Source organism: Abramis brama (assembly GCF_963993115.1).
Source record: "Abramis brama genome assembly, chromosome: 16".
NCBI classification, from domain to species: Eukaryota; Metazoa; Chordata; class Actinopteri; order Cypriniformes; family Leuciscidae; genus Abramis; species Abramis brama.
The window spans coordinates 8,656,196-8,682,374 of NC_139978.1; the positions used below are offsets into that span (position 1 = coordinate 8,656,196).

At 35.0% G+C, this 26,179-nt stretch overlaps 1 protein-coding gene across 1 annotated transcript in view; it reads right to left on the reverse strand.

The window, feature by feature from the left end:
- Positions 1-26,179, reverse strand: part of tp73 (tumor protein p73) — a 47,408-nt gene that overhangs the window by 19,078 nt on the left and 2,151 nt on the right. Inside the window, exons 2-4 of the mRNA XM_084087632.1 lie at positions 24,028-24,123; positions 21,908-22,043; positions 16,089-16,334 (exon numbers count right to left, since the gene is read on the reverse strand). Coding sequence (XP_083943758.1) covers positions 16,089-16,334; positions 21,908-22,043; positions 24,028-24,086 — 441 coding nt within the window. The 5' untranslated portion in view covers positions 24,087-24,123. The remainder of the gene's footprint in view (positions 1-16,088; positions 16,335-21,907; positions 22,044-24,027; positions 24,124-26,179) is intronic.

Below are 26,179 nucleotides of genomic sequence, written 5' to 3' on the forward strand. Positions count from 1 at the left end.
CCCGCTTTGTGTGGACTTGTATTAATGTGATTCAGATTTTATGAAAGGGAGATTGTACACCAGGTGCGGCAAAAGAACTAATGTGATGAGCACAGTTTGCTGAATGCTACTGATGTTGCAATCATACTCATATCTTTAATGCATCTCATGAACTAAAGCTCATGGAGTTCATGGAGTTGTAAAATTGTGTAACTTAAATAGTACAAATGACATCTGACATCTTAAAACCTGTCACAAGTGTCAGAATTGAACAGAAACCGCATTGTAAAACCAAAATATTTGAATGAACTTGAAAAATAGCAGGAAAACAATTAAATCATGACGGTTTTAGTTAAGGTTTTTTTTTTTTTTTTTTTACTTTGCTTTAGAGAAGCAACTAAGAAATATGTTAGAAATGATTATATATATATATTGATTTAGTAGTAAGTAAGCAAACAAGGCCAGAATTACCCCCCAAAATAAAATGAATGTCAACAAATACTTGCCAGTTGTCAATTGTGACTAAAAGGAACTCCAGAAATATCAATATATTTTTAAAAATGTTTAGACATATTTGTATTACTTACTAACTTTGTTCACAACTCACTTTCTAATACTGGTAGAGAAACATTAATTTTATCTAATTTTATCTTAGCATAATTTGATCTAAAATTCAATGCTGTCTACAAAGTCCAGTTCAGCCCAGATCTGACAATTTCATTTACTGAATGATGAATTGATAATCTCATAATATTTTAGTTAATATCATAATAAATTATAATATCATCAAAGAGATGTGAGGCATATTTAGGGGTAAGACTATTATAGAGATTTGACTTGGGTCAGTCAGCAAACCACCCAGAAAACCCTAGCAAACACATAGCATTGTAATTTGTGGCATATTGTTAATATGGCTGTTTAATTATTCAGACCTAAACAAAAACAAAAAAAGGATTTTTTGATACTGTTCACTTTATTTAAACAATTCATTGTGATTTCACACCATTGAATTTCTCGTTTAAACATGATTGCTTTGTGTTAAACTGACTTTTTGGCTTAATTCCAAAAAATAGTTTTAATTTTTCATTTTGAAAATGATGTTTCAATCAAGTAGGTTAAAAATGAATTTTGCTGCTTGTTCAGTTTACTTAAAACAAGTTAAACCAACACAATATTTTCAATACGTTGTCACAACATAAACCACTTTGCTTAATCCATTTGATATGTTATCACATATTTTGTGCCAGTGTTAACACATCTTAAAATCCCTCATGTAGAGACTGACTAAATGATTTTAGGCTGTTTACACTAGCACAAAATATCAGATTTTTTTACCCACATCTGACGCAGATCGAAATTTGTTGCACATGTGTAAACCATAGACTGTAAAGAAATATGGACGTAGTGTCCGTGACGTCACTGTAGGTTTCTGAAGAGCATTACTGAATCCAAAAATGGGCGGAGCCGGCCGTCGCCATCTTTGTAGCGCGTCACTGCACGTCACTCCCGGGTAAATGTAAATGGGCAAAAAGGCGCGATTAGCTGAGGTGACGTGACGCTAACAGACAGCAGACAAACGGCTAGTAGTGACAGTAGCGGCAATCCACCTGTCACTCAAGAGGCCACGCCCTTAATTATGCAGAAATGTAATGCTTAATATAATTTAAAACTGATGAGTTCTGAAAAAAAAATCACCCCCCTCACAGTTGTCATGAAGGGCAAAATTTGCTGTATAGACCAAAACAACTTTTTGTACCAGGCTGTAAACTCATTTTTTTTCTGCTGTAAAGTTGGGCTTTTTAACATGTGGGGTCTATGGGATTGACTCCCTTTTGCAGCCGGTCTCTAGCGGCCAGTCGATTAACAGTTTAAGTCACTTCCGTATTGGTTTCAAGAGAGAGACCGGAAGGTTGTCGCTTGATGTAAACACAAAAATCTGCAAAAATCTGATTTTTTCGCATTCATTCTGAGCCACTTCCAAATGTGGCTTTAAATCAGATACATATCCAATATCTGGACACCTGACCAACCTCTGTCCCGTGATTTTAAAAAAATAAAAGAACTTTGCAACTGAAAGCTACATTACAGGCCATTTCTCAGCAATGAGGTGATAACATTCACTCTTTTTGTAAATAAACTAATAAGCTTTACTATTACATACAGATGCACATTTACATTCACACTCACAATCTCACTCTCTCTTTCTCTCGTTAATTTGTTTGAATTCATTCAAATAAATTAAATCTTATCGCACTACTAAAATAACAAACGAAAATTACCATTATTTTCCGTTCTATATTCGTTCAGTCAGATTCTGTGCATCAAACATCCATGACAGCTTTTAGCACTGGGGTGAAGTTGAGGACCTGCTAACAAGAGCTTTAGTTGTTTTAATAATAAAAAGCAACTACTATGTAAATGCCATGGATGCAACCATGATGTCATACAAGAAAAGCTGTGATTGGCTTGTTAGTATGAGTTTATTATTAAAAGCTACACTAAAAAATATCTTACTGTAATTAAATAATGGTCATAATGATCCATGTGATTGAAACATGTTATTTCTACTCAAATACTTTAGGTAGGATGAACTTGATTGAATCAAGTTATTTGGACATGTTTAAGTTTAAGTTTACTCAATTCAGTTAAGTTCATCATACATAAGGTATTTCAGTAGGGATAACATGTATCCATTATGAGGAATTAATTGAACTAAGTTTTTTTTTTTTTATTGCATTTCATCTACAATTTTCATAATAATAAAAAACACCACAAAGTGATTTGATTCCCTATACATATATAGTAAAAGTGCAGTAATAGTCTATTTTCTGTGTAGTATTGCTTAACTTTTCAGAACATCAGCACAACTTTCACTGAGAGATTATGTAAATGAGTAACATAAACACACACACACACATTAGAGAGCCGCATAGATCATTGGGTGAAGATGTGTCAGCACAGGGAGACGTCTCAACACGCCCATGTGACACACACACCCTTATTCACATCATCTTGCCACTGTTTTACACTTAATCCCTCTGCTTTGGACATAAACCATTTAGCATTCAGTTGAATTTAGTTGGAATTTTTCATGATAATTATGCGTGATAATTCAAAAATTGACTAATTGAAAGATAAGAACATTAATGTGCTAATACCACCAACTGAAAGTGGAACAAGAAGAGCTCAATTGGCAGAGGTGGAAGTAACGAATTACAACTACTCACGTTACTGTAATTAAGTCGTTTTTTTGGGTAACGTTACTTGTACTTTTTTGAGTATATTTTTAAATCTGTAATTTTACTTGTACTGAAGTACATATTAAACTAAGTAATCTACTTCGCTACTTGTAAAATCACATTTCGTTACTGAGTACAATTTGAATTGATATTCAAATCTTTGACTGGCATTTCGGTAGCCAATAAAAATATTTGATCGTAAACGGACCAATAAAACCCCTGATATTTGGACTGAATTAAAGCCGCCGCAGTCGCAGCAGGTTTTGAAGAGCTGATCATAAGTGAAGGAGGCGAGGAGCTCAGAGTGATTAATGGCTGGACTGAAAGTTTGGAGAAACAACAGTCTACATAGTAGTATTGTCAAAATATCTATATTTTGATACATATCAATACTGAAATATCTGTCAATACTCATTTTGGCCTATACACCGATACGATACCAGCTGCGCGTTCTCATTCTCTCATCTCAACGACAGCGAGTTTGACACACCCGCCTCCTCTCAGCGCGGGATTGCAGGTAGGCCTATTACGCATAATTTTATTAATACCTGCAAGTTTCTATGGCATATTTTAATGGCAAATGTCACGAGTGCAATATTATAACGCGAGGGCACATTCATGTAATCGCAGAAAACTGGACGCGAGCTCTCAAATGTACGAATGAACTAGACTCGGATATTGAGTGTGCGCTCTCGGACTGTGTCATATCATGTGCAATCGCGAATCTCTCCAAGTGGTTCTCACTGCAGACTCAAATGACGTCCAGCTCCAATCTCTCCATGCTCTTGAATTAAACGTTGTCAAAAAAAATCTAGTCTTTTTTGCAAATTAAATTCAGTTTGAAATCAAGCTTCCTTGTGCTGTGTGTGAGCTATTGCAACAGTTAACGTTACCCTATTGTAAAGACAAATACACTGAGTGAGTAAATATTTAAGTTAGATTATTGTAATGGTTATTGATCAATGTTTAAATATGTAAACAAAAGCCTAAATTAAAATCTCACAGTATAAAGTGGACGTGTCTCTTCAGAAGACTTGAATTAAACTTTTCCATTCAAATAGATTACTGCAATGAGTGTTGTGCTTTTCGATGCTTGAAAATAATGATTGCCTTGACAAAATGGATGGACAAAAATGTAGATATTAAAATATTTAGTATGTGGTAGTTTTCCCGATGGTATTACAAATTATAGGCTAGGCCTACTGAATACCGACATATTTCACAGTGTCATATTGAAGTTAGAAATTCCAGTATCATGACCACTAATTAATGTCCTTCGACAATAAGGTAAAAACGTGTTAAAAGTAGCTATTTTCTACATAAATCTATGATTTGGTTGAATATTTATTGGTAATACATGAACTATCGCCAGCTAAAAAGTAACTAGTAACTAGTACTCTGAGTAGTTTTTGAGAAGAGTAATTTGTACTTTTACTTAAGTACTTTTTTGACACCAGTACTTTTACTTGTAATTGAGTATTATTTCAGCAATGTAACGGTACTTGTACTTGAGTACAAATTTTCAGTACTCTTTCCACCTCTGTCAATTGGTAATGCTAATGGATAAAGGTCCCAAAAAGGTGGGTTTCACAACGATGCTCCAGAAGAACCATTTTGGTGAAACTTTTAGTGAACAGTTAAATATAAAGCAACCATTTTTTCTTTGTATGAAAAACATTTAAATAGTCAAAAGAACCTTTCTTCAATAAAAAGGTCCTTTTGTGCTAATGAAATGTTAACGATTCTTAATGGAACCATAAATGCTAATAAAGAACCTTTATTTTTAATGATGTTAATGATCTATCTTCAATAGATTCTTCCTTTGTAGCACATCTTCAACCAACACAATTCTTATCAAGAACCATTTTTGATGCATTGGGTTCTTGAGTTGCCAATCATTCTACTTTACATTATTGGTGCTCCAGATCAGTGTATTGGTTTCTGGATTCTTTCTGAAAGAACTTAACTTTTATAAGAACAAGAGAATAAGTAGTTATTGGCTGAAAAGCTTCTCCTACACTCTTAGAAATAAAGATGCCAAAAGGGGGGTTTCATAGCAATGTCATAGAAGAACCATTTTGGTTTCCAAAAGAACCACTACTTAAAATAACCACTTTTATAAGTGTGAAGAACATTTTAATCATTTGAAGAATCTTTTCAACTATAAAGAAACTTTTGTGAAATCGAAAGGTCCATGGAAGGCTCTTCATGGAACCATATATGACAATAAAAAAAAGACTTTATTATATAAGAGTATATTAGATATTCAGAACCAAACTTTTTGGTTCTAATTGGAGCCTTCATTTTTACGAGTGCTTCCACTTCAAGGATTTTGATTCAATGAAATATGTGCAACATCCATAAAGGGTGTTATTGTTATAATAAACTGGATTTCCAATGATTGCTTACAATGTGTGTTACACAGTGTGTTGTTGAAAACAGCTTTGGGTTGCATGATCATTTTCAAAAACCTTTTTTTCCACAAAAACATTTCATACTTGTTGTCCTTATTGATAACCATATAGCCCCTTTATGCCATTATGATGCTGAAAACAACCCCTGAAGAACTTTTATAAATAATATAATATAATAAAGTTATTAGTTTGAAGAAGATATCAAGGCTAAACATTACATGAATAAAAATAAAACCATCTACATTGTAAGCAATGCAACGAACAAAAACACACAAAGCCATTTGCACTGCAAGCAAAAGAAACAAAGCACGAAATGTGCACTTTGTAGACATCTTGCTTGATTATAATGCAGCGCTGCATCGCTCGCCTGCAGTGTGGAGACGGTGTGAAGTGATGTAAGGTAAAATAAGATGATGGGCTGGAGGAAGGTGAGCATTGGAAAGGCACACGTTCGGGCAGGCTCACGGGCCTAAGTGATAATGACGAGTCTGACAGCCTGATGGACATGTTTCAGCATGCCACCCGCAAATTCAGCCAACTCCCCATCTCCGTCGATAAATTCACAAATGTGCTGCCTATGCTAACGGCTGTGAAATTGCAGCCAGCATCACATACTGCTCCACTGTCCCTCCAAGGACATGCTTGGGAGAAATAGTTGCACTCCACAAATAAAGAACTTTTTATATAGTAATAAAGACATAAAAAAAAAGCATTAGCAAGAAAAAACATAAAGCATTAAAAAAAAACTGTCATCATTTACTTGCCCTCATGTTGTCACAATAGATCAAAATTGATCTTTTTTTTTTTTTATGTCTGATGTCCATTGTTGTTTTGTATGTTTCCCTGCATATTACATCTATCGTGGCCACGAATTAAGGATTTGTTCCCTCGTTCGTGGCCTGTTCCCTTTTTTTGGTTAAATCAAATGAGGAAACTAATTGCTAAACGAGGGAACGAAATAATAAGTTGTGGGAATGAATCCTTAATTTGTGGCCACGATATATATATATATACTGTATTTTCTGCATGACATGTGCGGGGCTCTGAATTTTTGGACCCCATTGACTTTCATTGTATGGACAAAAGCAGTTCTAACATAATCCAAATGTTCTTGAATAAAAGGCCCTGTCAAATAAAAAAAAATCTCTAAAAATCACCTCTAGTTTTTCTCCATGTCATATCAAAACTAATATTTGCCATTTTTACAGCACACTAATCACATTTATTCTCAAGTTTTTCAGATTCACTTAACGTCTATTTGAGCCTCGTCTGCGCTCAGAGCACTTAACTTATTTCCATATTTTTAGAGGGACTTACTTTGGAGTTTCTGTTTGCAGACATGTGGAAACAAGTATTCTTTACAGGGAGGGGCAGACTTTTTTTTTCTTAAAACAATAATTGTTTTGTTAAAATGTTCAACATAAGAAGATCTCTGAATTCAGAGACTGGGAAGACGACAAATAACATTTTTGCACAAAATTGTAGGTTAGAGTAAAAGGTTCAAATAAAATTGGCTATAAAAGGAAGTGTGAAAGTAAGAAATATATATTGTGGAGGATGCTACTGATATATTTAGCAGAATGTCCAAGATGTACTTTTCCATGCAATGAAAGTGAACAGCTGTCCATTGTTCCCATTCAATTTCACTGTATGGAAAAAAAAAGTAGATTGTACAATCTGCTAAATTTCCCTTTTTGTGTTTTGTGCAAGAAAAAAAACTCATGCAGTTTGGAATAACATGAAATTGAGTGCATGATTTTCCATATTTAGCTGAACTATCACTCTAGTTTCATTGCGAATAAGGCAAAACCAAACTAGAAGAATGATGGGCCAACCTGATTTTACATCTAAAAATGAACAAAGTATGCATGCAGTGCATGTGCACATTTGAAGGAAATCTCATCATTTGTGTTTGCTGTTAGGTTTTGTCATTTGGAGAGGAAGGATGCGCTGGCTTTGGGGCGTGTTTAGACCCGCTAGCTGACTATGAGGGTAAAAACTAAGAAGAACAGCCTCAAATATTCCAGAAGCATAAACATGCTCAGGCTTGCCCAACTTATATGCCAACAATGAAAAAAAAAAAGTGTTGGGGTCTTTATTGGAAAAGCTGAGGTGTCAGAACTCATTTTCATCCCTTATGACAGCTCATGCTTTAAGCCTATAATGTACGTTTGAGAGGGAGCTTTTAAACAGTTATCCCTAACACACAATTTGTTTTTATGATTCACTCAGTGATATCATACTTTAATTGGGACCTAAGAAAACAGAGGCAACGGCCCAGGCAGAAACAGACATGATTTAGGAAGATAACATAAAATGACCCTAACAAAACCTCAGCGATGGAAAAAAACACCTTTAGGAGCTTGCACAAGGTCATTTGAGAAAGCTGAATGAACAGAAGGGGTTCAGAACCAAGGACAGGGACGTGTTCTCTGAACTCTGCACCAATCCGACTGTAACACACAGGGCTTGACATTAACACCCGCCAACCTGCAATGTAGTGTTGCCAAAAAATAGAGCTTTTTTTTATACATATCGATACTGAAATATCTGGAATGCTTTCAATACTCATTTTCCACAGAATAGATACTTGATACCAGCTGCACTTTCTCGCTCTCTCATCTCTCTGACAGCGAGTTGACACATATTTTGTGCTCACACCCAAAGTGCGCGCAGATAAAGCCGCTTCTCAGCACTAAATTGAGTTATTTTTCGCTGCTTATTGGGCTTAAACAGACAAATACACACAAAATAATTTAAAAATGCCAGTTTTGGCGAGTATTCATGTAAACACAGTCAGTTATGTTTTAAGTGAACATAAACAGTTGAAATATAATGGATCCGTGCGTCAGGTCTTAAAGTGACTGCAGCCTTATATATCATCTGCCAAATTATGAGATATTAAAAATATCTATATGGCAGTTTTTTCCCCATGTTATCAATGTCAAAATTGTGGTTAGTGAAAATGCTAAGTGGCTAGTAACTTTGGAAAACCACTAGCCACAGTGGCTGGTGAGCAAAAAATGTCAAGTTGCAAATGTTAAAGTCAAGCCCAGGTTACACAGGTCCATTTTGAGCAATTCATTTCAATTCAAGCAGTATTACTAAAACAGGTAGGGAATGGTGAGGAGAAAATGTTTGAATGTTGTTGTTTTTTTCACACAACAATAGTTTGTTCACCCTTAATTCATTCCAAACCCGAATGACTTTCTTTTCCATTCAACACAAAAGTAGTTGTTTTGTGGCATGTCTTGTGCCTGTTTTTAATTCAAATGAATGGTGATGGGTCTCAATAAAGTATCATAAATACTATATTCTGATATCCTCTGAAATCATGTAGAATGACCTTTTTCCTCAGCGCCTGGCCAATTAAAGGCACACTATGCAAGATTTGTACCTTAATATAACAGCTTCGAAATCATTTTGTTGATAAACAAACTCGTAGTAGGGCGAATAATCCAGATAGCAAAGCGGGGGGAGGGGGGGCGGGGGGGTTGGATCACAACTTGCTTACGGCACGACGTCATGTACATCAACAACATATGAAACAGCCTCTATGGAAGACACTAGCACGCATTTCAGACGTGAATCATGGCAGAGTCGACGAAGAAAACGAAGCGCAGTCGGAAGAGTCAAGGAAAAGAAAACGACGACTCTGCGGTATTTACGACAGTAATGTTAAATACAAGTACTCCACAGCGACTCTAGGGGTCGCTGTTTAAGAAAAACGGAAACTGCATAGTGTGCCTTTAATAGCACTAGCACTTACCTTTTCTATTCTATTTGTTGTAGTTTTTCTGATAAAAAAACTAAAACTTGCTATGTGTACTGTGTTAGACTAACTGAGACTTGTTACAGTACTTGTATACTGTTACCCTCTTGTTGGTCTGATTGCTTCTATTGTTCTACTCATTTGTAAGTCGCTTTGGATAAAAGCGTCTGCTAAATGATTAAATGTAAATGTCATGTGATGTGCGATGAAATGACTAAAATGTCATTTGTTATTCCCTAAAAATCTTCCCCTCCAATATCAAACCTGGTGTAGCATGTCTTGACGTACTTATTTCAAATATGCACAAGCAACCGATAGGAATGTTTTCAAGGAATAAAGAATAAAACTTCTGGTCGCTTCTAACACAAAACTATTGTACAACTTCAGAGTACTTGGAAAATAGTGCAAAAGTCGTATGGACTAAATTGAATGTACTTTTATGATTTTTTTTGTCATTTTGGAACCTGACAGCTACAGTCCTCATCAGTGTTATTATTTTTTTAACTAAAACTAAAACTATTCAAAATTATTTACATTAACACAAAAAAAAGCTGAAATAGAAAACTTAAGCAAACATTAGAAATGACCTGAAATAAAATAAATTTAAATTGAAGTACTGAAATTACTAAAACTAAAATTGAAATAAGTTAAAGTTAAACAGATTTTTTTTTTTAAAAAGCTTTAAGAAGAAGCTTTTAACAAAAAGCTTTACAAACAAATTAACAAAATTCCACTGTTCCACACATGGAAAAGAGCAGTCAAGACATTCTGCAAAGCATCTCCTTTTGCATATTTATACATTTTACATTTATACATGTCACTCACATACTCCTTTAAGCAGGTTGTGTGCAATTCCTGATCATGTGAAGTGGCTTAATTAAAACAAGTAATACAAGCATAATTATTGGCAAACATCACAACCAGAGGAAACATTACCTCTGCAATTCTAACAGTCAATTGTGCAATACTCCAGATTTACAAATGGTTCATCCATGAGTTTGGCTAAGAGGAATGTTGTTTCAGGTAGCGGTGTGAAGCCCACTGCGGATCAAGTAGATTACAGTCAAAATGCCCCCATGCCTCTCCCAAAGCATCCCAAGGCTACACAAATCCAAGAGCATCATGTCTTAACCCTTCAGTTCGACACACAATGAGTCACTTCCCACTTACACACTAATCTCAGATATCCTCATCCTGCAAGCCTTTGTATTATGCCTGGAAATTCCCTGAATTTGAGGTTACATTGAGATTTCACTCAATGAGTCCTGAGTCATTTTTACCTTTCTCTGTTTCTTTTGGAGGATAAAGTAAAAAGTTTACTGGTGTTTAGAGTGAGTGGCAGAGTGAAACTGAAAGTTGTTGCAAAAAAAAGTACCAAGGCAATCAGCTTCTTGTCTTCCTGACATTCACATCCAGTAGAAGTTACAAAAAAGGCGTTTGAGTTACAAACAATAACAAGAATCTATTATTTATTTATTATTATTATTTATAGATATTCTTTACATGAAACTATGCAAAGCAGGGGTCTTTTTTAAATATTAGCACCCTCAAATGAAAGCATAACCCTCAGTTGATACTGTAATAATATCACACTGGCGAAACAGATTTGGCAAAGGCGCAGTGCGGTTTTGTGTTTGTGCTCTAGAGAACGTCAAATGTTTCTGTTTACAACGTGTTTTTGCAGCGATGAGACATGTATCCAATCACAGTCATGTTTGTTGATCTCTTGAACGCAATGGCCAATCAGAGGTGTTTCATTTAATCAGAATTCACTCCGGAGTTTTTGTTCAGAGTTCTGTACGCTCGCAAATCATCTCATTAACAAACAAAGACACAATGTAAGTAAGAGATTCATTATGCAGTGTACACAACTTTATTGATTTTAATGGAACCCTGTGAGATCGCGAAATAAGTGACAGCTTTTTAGTGATTGTAAAGTGAGCAGTCTTTGCACGCTTTCGAGGCTAAATACAATCCATTGAATAAAAGTTTTGTTTTTCATGCTGCTAAGAGGATCGCCGGCTGCAAAATTTCAGAAGTGACATCTACATATAAATGCATGATTCACTCTCGAAATTGCAACTGACATAGTGATAACTAGCACGGGACAAAATAGATGTGCGCATTGTAAAAGCAGACTAATAGATTCATAGAAAAATATTCATATCAGTATATTTTTGATATTCAGTTCCAATTATTTGTAAAAGTAATGACTTAAATGTCTGACTGTAATCGGTGCCGATAGCCTCGTGGGCAAGTGCGTCGACGTGTAGCGCCGTTGTGCTTAAGGCAACCAGAGTTCGAGTCCCGGCTCGTGGACCTTTCCTGATCCTCTCTCTCTCTCTCTCTCCCACCTCACTTCCTGTCTCTAGCTACTGTCCTATCCTAATAAAAGGCACAAAAAAAAAAGTCTCACTGTAAATTGCTTGTGGCGAGCAGGATGAGGCCGAGGGCCGTGATTACTAATGAGCGGAAGCATAAAAGGAGGAGTGATGACAGTGAAGGACGAGAGAGGCCAGGCCTGGACTATTTTATTTGATGTGTATTTTTTTTTTTTCATGTGACAGCAGTCGTCCGTGAGGGGCCGGTTCCCGCCTCCTTCTTCCCACAACATCTAACTCAGTTACATTGCTATTCATGTTTTGGTGGAGCATTTGCTTACATATTGTATCTGCACTTTACTAGAGAACCCTCACCCATTTCAGATTCCAAACCCGTAAGACTTACGTTCATCTTCGGAACACAAATGAAGATATTTAGAATATCTTGGTTCCTTCCATTGACAGCTACGCAACTACCACTTTAACGCTTCAAAAAGTTCATAAAGAGATCGTAAAACTAATCCACATGAATTTGATCGCTTTATATGATGAACAGATTAATTTTTTTTAAAATTAATCATCAACTCACACATCAGTTTTGGTAGATGAAGATGAATGAGTCTTGCAGGTTTGGAACAACATGAGGGTGAGTAAATGATGACAGAATTTCTGTTTTTGGGTGAACTAACCTAAGCTACAAAGTTCAGGTAAATGTTTAATTGTCCATCTGACTTTTTATCCATCCAATTAATATATATGACTCTGCAAATCCATTAAGATAATTTACAACAACTGTGAACGATTAATGAATTGTGATTTTGTATGATGCATAAATCTCAATTTTATTTTTCCATTAATATGGAAGGCTACATGCTTAATATGTAACTCTTTTTGACACTTTTTGTATCGGGGGTCCCTGCCCTGAAAAACATTAAAGACCCTTGATGTAAAGAATATTTCAAAAAAGATATGGCTTTAAAGACCTTTTGTGGCATTTTGTATGTATTTTAGATTTAAAGCCAAAACACTAATGTGCTAGTGTACTTCCACAAGATATTAAATATGTCATTTAACGTTTAGCAGACACATACTCCAAATTTACAAAAATTTAGGCCGAAAAGTTGATGTCACATGATCAGCTGAATAGTAATTTCTTTATCTTGATAATCCTTCCATTACTAGGACAATGAGGTATTTCTACAGTGGCATATTGGTAACCCACTTTGTTTGCTGCATCAACACCAGTAATTGTCACTATAAAATCCCAAACTACTACATTGAAAAATAGATTTTATTATTGGTTATGTATTTGGAATATGTTTTACAAAAAAAAAAAAACTATTTCAGTCATTCTACTGAATTTCACATTTAATTCAATGTGATGCTTATTTGTGAAATTGTGTGAGCGAGTGAAATTTTTTCCAAAGTAAATCCTTCACCAAATTTGCTTCAGTGTATGATATCAGCTAATGCAAAATAATCAAAAATATATCCCCTTTTTGTTTATGTTGCACAGGATCATACAGCAGTCATCTTGGACTTATACTGACAACTAGTGGCATGGAGGATCATTTGCATGTAGCATCAAGCAAAAAGTGTGGAATAACATGTCATCTTTATTTTACAACCTTTTTTCATATTTTTTTAAGTGCAAAACCGTTTACCGCATGAAAATGATTGAGTGCATTTTTAAAGGGACAGTTCACCCAAAAATCACTCACTCTACTCACTCTCATGTAATTTTAAACCTGCATGACTTTCTTTCTTGTGTAACACAAAAAATGTAAAAAAAAAAAAAAATGAATTAAAAATTAAGAATGTTGACAATCAAGTAGTTTTGGTCACCACTGACTTTCATTGTATGGACAAAAAACAAAAACATATTAATCAAAATATCTTATGTTCCAAAGAAGAAAGAAAGTCTTACAGGGTTGGAATGGGTTAGGGTTAAGCTAATAACATAATTTCTAAAAGTTATTTCTATATGATAAAATAAATGTCAAAGATAAATGTATACATTTACTTAAAAACACAGTAAAGTCATTTTTGACTGAAAATGCTAACATTGCTAACATTAATATTTAGATTCATGCACATTTAACACTCCAAAACATGAGGTGATAGCTCAAAGTCCAGAGAAGTCTGATGGGTAATATGGACCAATCAGGAATTTGTGAAACAAGATAGCCAGGTGTTTTCTGAACAGGGAAGGAATACTCACACAGTTTTCCAATATATATAATATAAAGAAAACAAGACTAATAGCATGTATCATTATTTAGCTATGGCGGTAACTGAGGAACCGAACACACTCAAATTTAAAGCCTGCTTCTCTTACCCTGAAACGTAAACAGCAATCTGTGCTGGAAACTCCACGTATGCCCATTTTGGAAGCTTATCCTCCTGTTATTGTTGTTCACAGAGACCGAGTCTTTGAGAATGGAGCGGAACGTGGCGCGTCAAAGGTGACAGTCTTCACAGGCAGACACTGAGTGATGGCCATAGCACTCACCTTCCTGGAACCGCTATCACCTTACACATCCACATCAAGTCAGAGACCAAGCCTCACGCTTGACTTCATCCAACAAACAACCTAAGAGCCACCGACACAAGAAAGAGCCCCATCTCCTGTTTCAGAGGGTCGTCTTCATGACAGACTGATGTAGCACCTTTCATCAGGGCGACACTGGACTTTGGGGAAAACATTGACTGCTCTCATTTAAAGCATCACTGTGATTTCTTTTCTTCGGTGGATGCATGCAATATATGTATAAGAAAACAGTATGAGCACTATCTCTCTTACTAAATATCTGAACTAAACACTAAACCTAAGTATTAAACTTTGATGCATAATTCTTTAAGCAACCAACCAGAACACTACAGTAACCATCTAGCAATGCTGTAGAAACCACTTAAAACAGAACACCCTAGCATCAGTTAAGCAACATTTGCATGAGCAACCACTTCGGACCACTTACAAGGTAAATGTTGATCAACAACATTAAAAAGAAAAGATGAAATTCAGCTCCTAAGTTTCATTAGTCAAACTTAAAACTCAAGAAGAACCATGTGGAAATGGTAACAGAGCAGTGTATCATGATGATATAGATCTTTATAGTTTGTGAATAACTTGCTTTGAGCTCGAACTATTTCTAAAATCCAAACAAACATGTTGGACTCAGACACACTAAAGAATTTAAACTTTATGTTTCTGTAATTTTTTGATAAGGCAAACTTTTTTGATAAAGCTTTTTGAATGATTGTTTCTCAGAGAGAGAGCAGTGTATCAGGGAGCTGTCTGTCGCAGTTTACTTACAAAATAACAATCCAAGTACAAGAAACCTGACAGAGACTGAATTATTTAAAATATATACATTTATGGATAGATGACAAATAACATAGCAGATGTTAACGGGAAGGAATATATTGCAGGTTTTGTTACTTGTCAACATATTTTCAATTCTTCAAATTTTTAATTTCACTTTTTTTTTTTGCAATTTGCTGTTTGCATTAAAAGTCATTTTGCATGACAAGTGTTTTAACATTTTTATGTAATGAAGTGCAAATATTCCAAAAATGTGGTCATAATACTGCATATATAATAATTACAGAAAAAATAAGATTGAAAATTAAGAATGTTCTTAAAGAAATTAATACTTTCATTCAGCAAGGATGCAATGATCAAAATTGACAGTAAAAAAATACAAAATTGTTATATTTTAATTAAATGCTGTTCTTTTGAACTTTATATTTGTTGAACAATAACTTAACTGTTTTTCTAAAGCAAGAAAAACATTGCGGTTTCACAATTTCTGATTTCTGAAGGATCATGTGACACTGAAGACTGGAGTAATGGCTGCAAAAAAATTCAGCTTTGATTTCACAGGAATGCATTTCTGTTTTAATATAATTTAAAATGTAAAGAGTTACTTTAAATTGTAATAATATTTCACAGTATTAATGTTTTTCTGTGTTTTTTTTTTTAATTAAATAAATGCAGCCTTGGTGAGCATAAGATCCTATATCCATATAATCAAACATTTTAAAGGTGGTATAGGCGATAAAGAGATTAATAGCATATCACACCACATGACACTGCTGTCACTGCCTGAAATTTCAGGTCATCTACCCATATACAGATGTTTAGTTCTCAGAAACATATTAAAAAGAGGAACAAAGCGGGAATGCAGCCAACATAAGAATCTATAAGAGAAGCCGACATCGAAGAAAGGGCAAAAGCAACCAAAGAAATGTAAAAGTTCTGCGTGCGATCGGCAGTTAGTGTGGGAAAAGCATAGTGTGTGCATGGGTTCATGAAGAAACACGTGATACAGCTGCGCCACAACCGAGGCGCTCTACTCACCGTCCAGGTGGCTGACTTGGCGGTGCTAGACTGCTGGAAGGTGACCTCGAAGTTGTGCGGCCCAGGGTAGTCAGTGTTGGAGGGGATGGCCGGGGCTGGAGACATGGCCTCGAAGGTTGAGTTTGGCTGAGAGTAGGGTGACGGCGTTGGCACGTTGGAGGTGGTCTCTGAGCTGTACGGACTGGTAGACGCTGGTCTGTTCCCCAAACCTTGTTCCATACTGCTGCTCAGTAGGCTGTACTGAGACTGAGTGAAAAGGCAGACAGTGAAGGAGGGTGAGACAGGTAAAAGAGTGGGAGGGAGACAGGTGAAGGAGGTAGGCAAAGAAAAGCTGATATTGAAAGAAAAGAGGGAGGAGATAAGACTCCATCCACTCCACTTCTACAGCTCCAGTTACACCTTGTTGGGACGTACGAGAGGGAGCCATGCCTCCAGGCAAAGGGTAGGTTGTAAAACACAACCATAATCTGTCCCATGTCTAATTGCCTGCCATTCTCTTCTCTAACTTACAAACACAAAACTCACAGATCATACCCACCACTCATAAATTATGTTTCCATAACTGTTGGGCTAGTAGTACCTCAACAGGTGTGATAAAAGTAAAGCTCAGCTGGACAAATTTGGTAACAAACGATGTATTCTCATGCTTTTGAAGAGTTCAAAGTCCTCAAATATAGACCTTTTCTTTGTTTTTCATTTGTTTCATAATTCCAATTTTTTTATTCCAAGCTTTATAAATATTAACATTGCTATTACTCATACTTAGGGTTAGTGAATCATCCCATACCATTTATGTGACATTTCAAATTGTGCAGTTTGTTGAAGAAAGGTGTGTTATTATTATTATAAGTTATCAGACTTATGATTTCACCTGGCGGACTATAAAATGTGGGGAGAAAAACTCGACTTGGAAGTGGGAGTGATAGCTAAAAATTATCATATCAAAGAGACTTTCTTTTGACTTGGGCCAGTGAGGACCCACAACAACTTAGCAACACCCTAGCAACCACCCAGAACACTCTATCCACCACATAGCAATGTCCAAGAAACCACAACACTCTACCATCATTGCAGAGGTTGTCACGGACAAGCACCACTTGCGTTTTCCACAGAAATCCAATGTAAAAATCTAAATTACGCTATAATTATATAAATATGATATAAAAATTATCTTCAAAACCTCAAACATTTTTTAAAGAAAATGCTGCCATTATCACTTGACTCATGCAGAGCATGATTATATCAAGACTCATGCAGTCTTGATATATTAACTCAAAGTTCAGGAAAAAAGCATGATAGGAAATGATTCCCACAAAACCTCTAGACCAATCAGAGACCTGTGAAATTAGATAACCAAACTGCAACACAAGTCAAGCAAAGGGAAAAGTCTTTACCTTCCTTTTCAGATAGTACATTGTCCAAACAAACAGAATCACGTATCCTCTGCTGTCAAACGACACACCGATGAACCCATAGAAACCATAGTGAGTAAAACACTCATCTCTCACAGTCAACTCAACCTGAGACTTTATGACCTGTTCGCGCTAGTCTCTCTCTCTCCTCGAGAAATCTCCTCTATGGAGTCATGATCCTTGTGGGACATGGTGAACGAGAGCAGGTGGAGTCCAAAGGGACGGAGGTCAGAAACCACACATTGTCCTAATTATGGCACATCGGACAACACCTGCACAAGAATATACTTGCCGGTATACACTTTCTCAAGACTGTGAATAACACCATTCAAGCATGCACATGAGAAAGGGGAACAAGAGAAACAAAAAGCAAATGGTTCAAAGGTAGAGAGATGAGTTTTCATGCATGCAATTTATTGAAAACTAGAACCAAGTCTTGCTTCCTGTGCAAAACTCACCAATAAAAATTCTAGGGTGTTGCCAGGATGTTGCTAAGTGGTTGCTAGGGTGTTCTGAGTCGTTATTTACTGGCCCAAGTCAAAAAGCTCAGTCCAAAGATGTATATCCCTCCTTCAATGTAAGTCCATGGCACATTTCAAACTGTTTTATCATCCACCAGGAGGCAACTGTATCTGACCACTACAAGCCGCATCTCTCCTCAACAAGTAGCAAGATTTGAGGAATCATTCATGCTTGCAACACAAAAGGTGCAGTTACATGCTTAAATTTAAAACTTTAGGGTTTGTTCAAATCCATAACCCTAAGTATGTTCAGCAGTAATTGTGATACTTGCTTTAGCATGTACCTTACAGTATATCCTATACATCGTAGTTTTCTTAATTTCGTTTTTGGCTCAAATATAAGGGGCTTTCCATAAAGGATCTCTTAAAATGGACAAGAAAATGTGAGAAACGCTGTTTCGGAGTTAACCACACATACACACACACTCAGGTGTGCCTCATCAGTAAGTCTCAACATGTTCTCTGGCAAGTTGAAACACAGAACAGAAGCATTGCTGTGTGTGTGCGTCTGTGTGTGTGTGTGTGTGTGTGTGTGCGTGCGTGCGTGCGTGCGTGCGTGTGAGAGAGAGAGAGAGAGAGAGAGAGAGAGAGACGTGCTGTGTGTGAGTAAATTATTCAATGTTTCATTTTTGGCACACACATGCAATATCTCTCTCTCTCTCTCTCTCTCTCTCTCTCTCTCTCTCTCTCTCTCTCTCTCTCTCTCTCTCTCTCTCTCTCTATATATATATATAGCCTATATGATGAATGAATGAATTGCCCATTAAACTAAAATCTATATCAACATGAACATATTTTATTAAATATTAAAATTTTTTATATAACTGACAAGCGTACAAAATAAAACCAAACTGACATTCATTCAGACAAGATTCAACTATATAATGAAGGCAAATTTTGACCGAAAACACACTTTTCCGTTAAAAAAGTTACAAATTATATTATATTTAATTTAGTAATTACATATTTAATTTTATTAAACATTTGTTAGTCAAAAAAATAGTGTGTTGCATTTTACATCTTTTCTTTTTATTTATTTATTTACTTTTTTCAGTTTATATTTTGCTGTAAAGCCTGTAATATGCTGTTTAATGCCAGGTTCTGTTGTGATAACTTTCCTCATACAGTGTGAGAACAAGCCCATGTAACAGTAGGCAGTGTGCAGATCTGTCTGTGGGAAAGTTTTGTATGATAATATGTAAAAACAGCACCCTCTGCTGAAAACAGAAAGAATTACTATTATCCTAAAGAAGTTTTTTTTGGATTGCGTAAACAGGTGTGAGATGACCCCGCTAAATTGCAAAATATTACTAAAACCAAAACAATCAAATTCTGCATTTGCTTAGTTCAACTAACAAAATCTCTGAAATCCCTCAAAAAAGAATCAAAACAATACCAAAGTGCACAGTGAGGAACATCAACAGGTGTCCATCTTACAGATGTGCTGAAACTATAGCATCAATATAGCTGAAGGTTTTCTATCAAGCAAGATAGGACATAATCAAACCACATTGTATGTATATTCACCAATTATAATCAAATTATTATTTGAAAATCAATTACAGATAAGCCTTACACTGAAGAGCCTCATCAAAGACTGACATCAATATAAGGTGCAATAGAAGATTAACTTATACATTTAAGTTAATATAATGATTAATAAGCCATCAATAAAATAAAATAAAATGCAAAATAAAATACAAAATAAAATAATAAAATAATAAAATAATAAATAAATTAATACAATTAATAAAATAAATAAAATAAATAAAATAAATAAAATAAATAAAATAAATAAAATAAATAAAATAAATAAAATAAAATAAAATAAAATAAAATAAAATAAAATAAAAATGACAGCGAGCAAAGAAACAACATTGCTCGGGAAAAATCAAGCGGATGATTCAGGAACTGCTCACCTACCGCGCTGTAGTAATGAGGCAGGTCACCGACACACAGCATTGTCACGTTCCCGCTAGGCAGGCAAAAGACAGGGGAGATTCTCCCACTGGTCTGGTCATGTGACCTCACAGAATACACAGGTGAGTTCTGCACGTCTCACCTCTTCACTTTAGATGCTCTGAATGAAACTAACTTGACACAACAACTCCAGGAAAGGTAAACGCACCGCGAGTTGCTTTTTCTGATTTTCCGCCAGTTCTCCTTGCCCTGTCAGCTTCTAGATGCAGCCAACAACAAATCTTTGGCCCTCCCACTTTTTGGCCTCATGACTATTCATTACCAACAAAAGCAGGCCTAGACTTGCCCACTTGTCTTTTAGACTAAACCATTTTTTGCAAGGGGGATGGTTAGATAGCTTAGGCTTTCCAATTATAAATGTTTTGGGATATTTTTTTTAATTAATGGTGAAATTAATCTTACTTATCTTTTTAAAATGCTGGACCTCTCAAAAGAGAGATAACCAACTGGTTAGAGCAATTTCCCATAAGGGCCAAGTGAAAAACAAACACTTGAAAATCAATACATTTTTGGAAATGCTTGTCCAAGTCTAAAGCGAACAACCAAAGGAAATCCATATGCCCTAGAAGAGATATTTCACAGAATTCTGGAACCACTGATGCAGAAAGTAAAATCTGCACAAATCCATGTACAAGATATAATGAATTCATCTCGCAAATCATATTTCACCTCAAAAAATAAAATAAAATAAAGAAAATAATAAAAAATAATTATACACATATATATAGCCTAGCTTATATATATAATGGTATTAATGCTAAGTACAATTACCATTTTTATGCATCACAACATTTTCATCACATTTTGAGCATATTTCCCCCATTCTCATTAAGATAATGCAAAGAAATCTCATCCTCATTATTGTATAATAGTATTACTACATTATCAATTGTACTAATTGAAAATATTAAAGTACAAATAATTTTATATTTTATAACTTAATATTTTAAGTATTTGTTGTACTACTTTATTTTTTGCTGATTTAATTACAATTATTTTATGATCAATCATTATAAGAAACAGTAAGAACAGTAAGAAATATGATATTACAGTAATAAGAATCAAATTAAATTCACAACTTAGAATAATGAAAATTGGTCGGTATGCATTAATATGGCAATGAGAACTGTGGGAAATGTGCATAATTGTCAATTAAAGTCACAACATCCTAAAATATGTGTTTTAAATGGGTGCTAAAATAAGCTTCCTTTTTTTATGCAAAAAAAATATTTTTTTCTTTCTTTCTTTTTTTCTTTTTTCTTTATTTTGAGGTGAAATGTGACCTTGTGAGATTTGGCCATCTATCCATCCATCCATCTCTCTGCTCTCTGTTTCCCGGCACGTGTGCCCCAGATGGGAGGCAGTAGCAGGTGTCGTGTTCCTGGCTTTTCTCTCTAATTAAGCATCACAACCTCCCACTACACCCTCCACTCAATACTCTAGCCTGCAGAGCCCGAAGGGAGGGAAAAAACAGCGCACGAGAGGGAAACTAGGGACTGAGGAGGGAATCCTGATGGATAAGGAGGGAAAACCAATAAAGTTCAGTATTACAGGCTGATATTTTATTTTTTGTGCATGTGTGTGTGTGTGTATGCGAGGTTGAAATGTTGAAATGAATTTTTCTGATTCTTTTACAACTATTATACTTTCAGTTTTATGTCACCAAATTTAATCGACAGATTACATAGAATTAGCTCATATTAATTATATTTGCACAACTGCAAACAAGCAAAATACAATAAACATAAACCACAAAAAATAAATAAATAAATACTAACACATCCTGTCAAGATGGATTCACCTCTGTTTGACTGATTTTACTGAGAATGTATTGAATGTTTGTGAATCAATAGATTGCAGCTGTATTTGCTTGACACAAATCTGCACTTTTCCGCCGGCTTCTTACCATGACATTGTCGTTCATGTCTCTCATGTGGTAGACGTCCATGCAGACTTCGGCGCGGTTGCTGGGCAGGCTGCTGGAAGCCCGGTCTCCTGAGTGTCCTGCCTGAGGAAGCTCAAAATATGTGCTGTCTGGCTCCCTGTAACAAGACACAGAGACCGTACGGGAATCAGAAAAGGATTATATAAGCAGGTCCAGTTTATATTAAAAGGTCATGTAAAAGATTTCCCATAGTGTATCTGTTTGTTTGTTTGTTTTTTTGTACCTGTAATTCAAAGAAAACAGATTGTAGTTTATCTCGAAATAGTGCAAATTAATTGTTGCTAATATCAAAACGTGCTGCTGATTTCACAGACATTGAATGATAAATGTTACCAGACATATGACTAAGGGATAATCTGGGTTTGTTTCTGGATGGGTTTGTCACGTGTTTTAGTTGTGTGTCCTAGTTTTCAGTTCTTTTTTTTATGGTTCTATAGTTTTTTAGCACCTGTTATTCATTTTGTTGATTGGTTTGTCTGTATTTAAATGGCATTTCATTACCGTTCTGAATCAGGGGAGTCTCAAGAGAAGCCAGGTTATCCCGGTATAATTTTTCTTTTCTTTTTTTTTTATATGAAAAATCGGGTACATTTAGCAATATAGTGGGTGAATTATGCATACGATGTATATTACGATGTTATGATGAACTATATGCCTTTCTCCACTGACGTTCTGATGTTCAAAGCGAGGCTGATTTTTAAAAGGCAGCTGTTTGACTCTGAGATGCGAACGGGAACATGGTTTGTGTAACATTAGCAACACATTATTAGCTGTTTGATAACGTAGTCAAGCAAAAGAATAATCATATTAATTACTGTTATGTGTCTGACGTTGTAAAGAGCAATACCATTGTGCAGCGTTTACCACAGTAAGTTGACAGAGCGAGTGAATCTCTGGGCCGGCGTGAGTGAGTGGAGGCGGGGCTAATTATCATATTCATGTATCCGCGCATACTAAATGAAGCAAGTAGAGTTACATACAAGCTCTTTTAAGGCATGAAGAAATGTTTTTCACAGAAAGAAAAAAAAACATTTAAATATGTAATTTTATAATCAAAGATGAGTTTTAAGGGATATAATTATTGCTAGGGGGACTTTAAGCTCTGGGTTTCTTTCTGTTCGTTGTCTGTTCTTCTTCATAATTGGTTGTTCTTTTCTTGCTTTTCAAGTGTTCTGAGAATTTTGTTTTGAGTTTTGTAAATAAATCTGATACTGCTGCATTCAGACCGAAAGCTTACAATGTTGGGGAAAGTTATGCATTACTTGAAATAGTAATTGAGTTACTCCCTAAAAAAGTACCTAATTGTGTAACTTAGTAACTTTTTATGGAAAGTAATGTGTTGCGTTACTTTTTCTCACCTGGGCTGGGCTTGCTTGTTTATTTTTTAATGACAAACAAAAGTTCTATTTTTGGAAAATGTAAGGAAACGCAAATGCGCGCGTCTACAGTAGAGGGCGCAGCTCAAACAAACCTTTCAGCTGCGCTGCCATTCTGGAATGTAGATGAATAGGACTCAGGAGAAGAAAGTTCAACACTTTTACTTCAGAAATAAAAACAAAATGAAACACAAATGTGATGTTTAAGTTTAAGTCATTTTGCTTATTAGTATGGTTGATTTGGATCATCAAAGGTCAGCAGCGAAGACATTGGTTAATAAAGTGAGATTAAATACACAAAGTATATTTGTGTAATTTAACATTTTTAATTATTACAGGTTTGCATAATATTCTGAGTTTGCATTTCACTGTTTTTATTCAATTTGATGAATACTGAATCTGTTTTTGTGCAAGATGAGTAATGCATGCTCACATTGCATGGGGACAGGAGAAGTGTCTGTCAATAAATGGGAAAACAAAGTAACTTGCGTTACTTATTTGAAAAAGTAGCTCATATATATATATATATATATATATATATATATATATATATATATATATATATATATATATGTATTGTACATTTAAACGTAATGTGTTACTGTAGTTACTTGAAAAAAGTAATCTGATTAAGTAGCTTACATTATTTGTAATATGTTTCCCCCCAACACAACAAAAATGCATGTAACTGCCGGTTAAACTCACAGGGTACTCCACAAATGTTCAAAGGTTGTACCCTCATCAGCGGTGGATGACTGGGACATTTTGGATGTTGAACAATCCACCGCAGGGCAGATCACACTGAAAACCACATACCAAACAAGGGTTACAAGAGGTGCATGCATAAAATAAAAGCATCCGTAACAAACAAAATCATCAGTAAAATAACCTGTTGCAGTCAGTTACATACAGTATACAACTGAAACTAGCAAAATATGCAATATGGCACACATAGACTTCTTTAGTACGCTGAAAAAAAGTGGTCATCTGAAAATAACATCTAAATTAACTGGTTTTATTTAAGTCAAAAATATTATTAATATTGCTGAATCAACCTAAAGTCATTAAGTTATACCAACAAAACAAGAAAACAAATAAAACAGTTTTTAAGGTAACAAATTTTTGTCTGGACAGGATCTTGAATGAAAGAATCACCATCCACTTTTTTGTATGGGGAAAAAAAACATTTTGTGTTACATGGAAAAAAAAGGAGGTTTGAAATGGCATGAAGGTGAATAAATTATTACAGAATCTTGATTGAAATTGGTCTGAATACTCTAAAAAAAAAAGGTTAATTCAAATGTTTAACATTTGAAATTATTACATATATTAAATTAAAAGGGTATAGTTCTCCAAATTATATTTGATACCTAATGATTATACATTTTAATCACAATCGTTATGCATTAATGGACCCAGTAATTTTCTAATGGACCCCTATTAAAGGAGCACACTATAACTGCTCTGAACTCATGCTCTGTAAAATAACTGAATCACTGTGTAGAAATTGAACACACACAGGATTCGATTTTAAAGTAATTTCCACCCTGCTGGCCAATGCATCTTCTGAGTTTGAATCCCAGCAGAGTTTGAGGCTGGATGCACAGATTCAGAATAAAGATGCCAGGCTTGACGTGTCCAAACCTGCCTGGCACTGCTCCACAGTGACCACATACTTCCTCCATCATATTACTCACAGGAAATGAGGGCCAGAAGAGTGTATCCTACCCACACAAGAGCAAGTCAACACAGAAAGTGAGTCTGTTGCAGTTTTGGACCATCAAAACTATAACACACCCAATAGAAAAATCTCAAATGTCATAGATAACTAAGATCAGCAGGTTAGTTTATGCCATTTAATTAGCAATATTGGTCATGAATGATTTTTGCAATCAAATTATTTTATACCTAATTTTTTATTTATTTTTTAAACTCAAATAACCATATTAAACACCCATAAATATTTATTATTACAAAAAATATCAACATCCCTTATACTGCAGATGATATTTAAAGTAATTATTTTAAACATGATTCATTTCACGCATGTTCATGTAAATTAGATCAATTTAAAGGTGACAATCACAATGCTATTCTTCTTTGATACATTGTTGTTTCCACATACAGTAGGTTTAAACTGAAATATATATATATATATATATATATATATAATTTTCATAGGAACAAAGCATTTTAAAATGGTGTATTCACCTTTCAATCAATCAATCAATTAATCAATAAAAGGCCCTTTTTTTTACTTCAGTGAATATTTCTCATTTATATTTAAAATTCAATTTCGGTATGGACTAAAAAAGGGACTGAAGATTCCCAAAATTTTTGTCTAGGAAAAAATATTGTTGTAAATAGCTTAGTTAATTAAACACACTTTGACTTTGAACCTGCATGGCATTAAACAACCTAGGTTCTTTAACCAAATCTCGAATAGTAAAATAACTGTTAAACACACACACACAAAAATGTTAAAGTTAACCTAATCAATTGGATACATTTATAGCACGTGTGTAGGCTATAAAATAACAAATACTTTTGTTGTGAGAAAAAGGTTTAGCATTTTAGTTAAATTCTGACTATGTGGTTTTATTTTGTTCACTTGTTATAGCTATTACAAAACAAAAATATGATATTATAATTGTAATTTAGATTAAACGAATAATTTTAAGAGATATTAGAAAGGTTTAAAACCAACGTTCCGCTAGAAAAAAAACATTTATTTCAAGATAGCCTCAAGATAGCCTATACTGAGATAATTCTTGTGACGGTGACAACTAGCCCGGTCTCCTCTTAATTTAAAAACAATAGACAAGTACCTAAATCTAAATGTGCTCATTTAATAAAA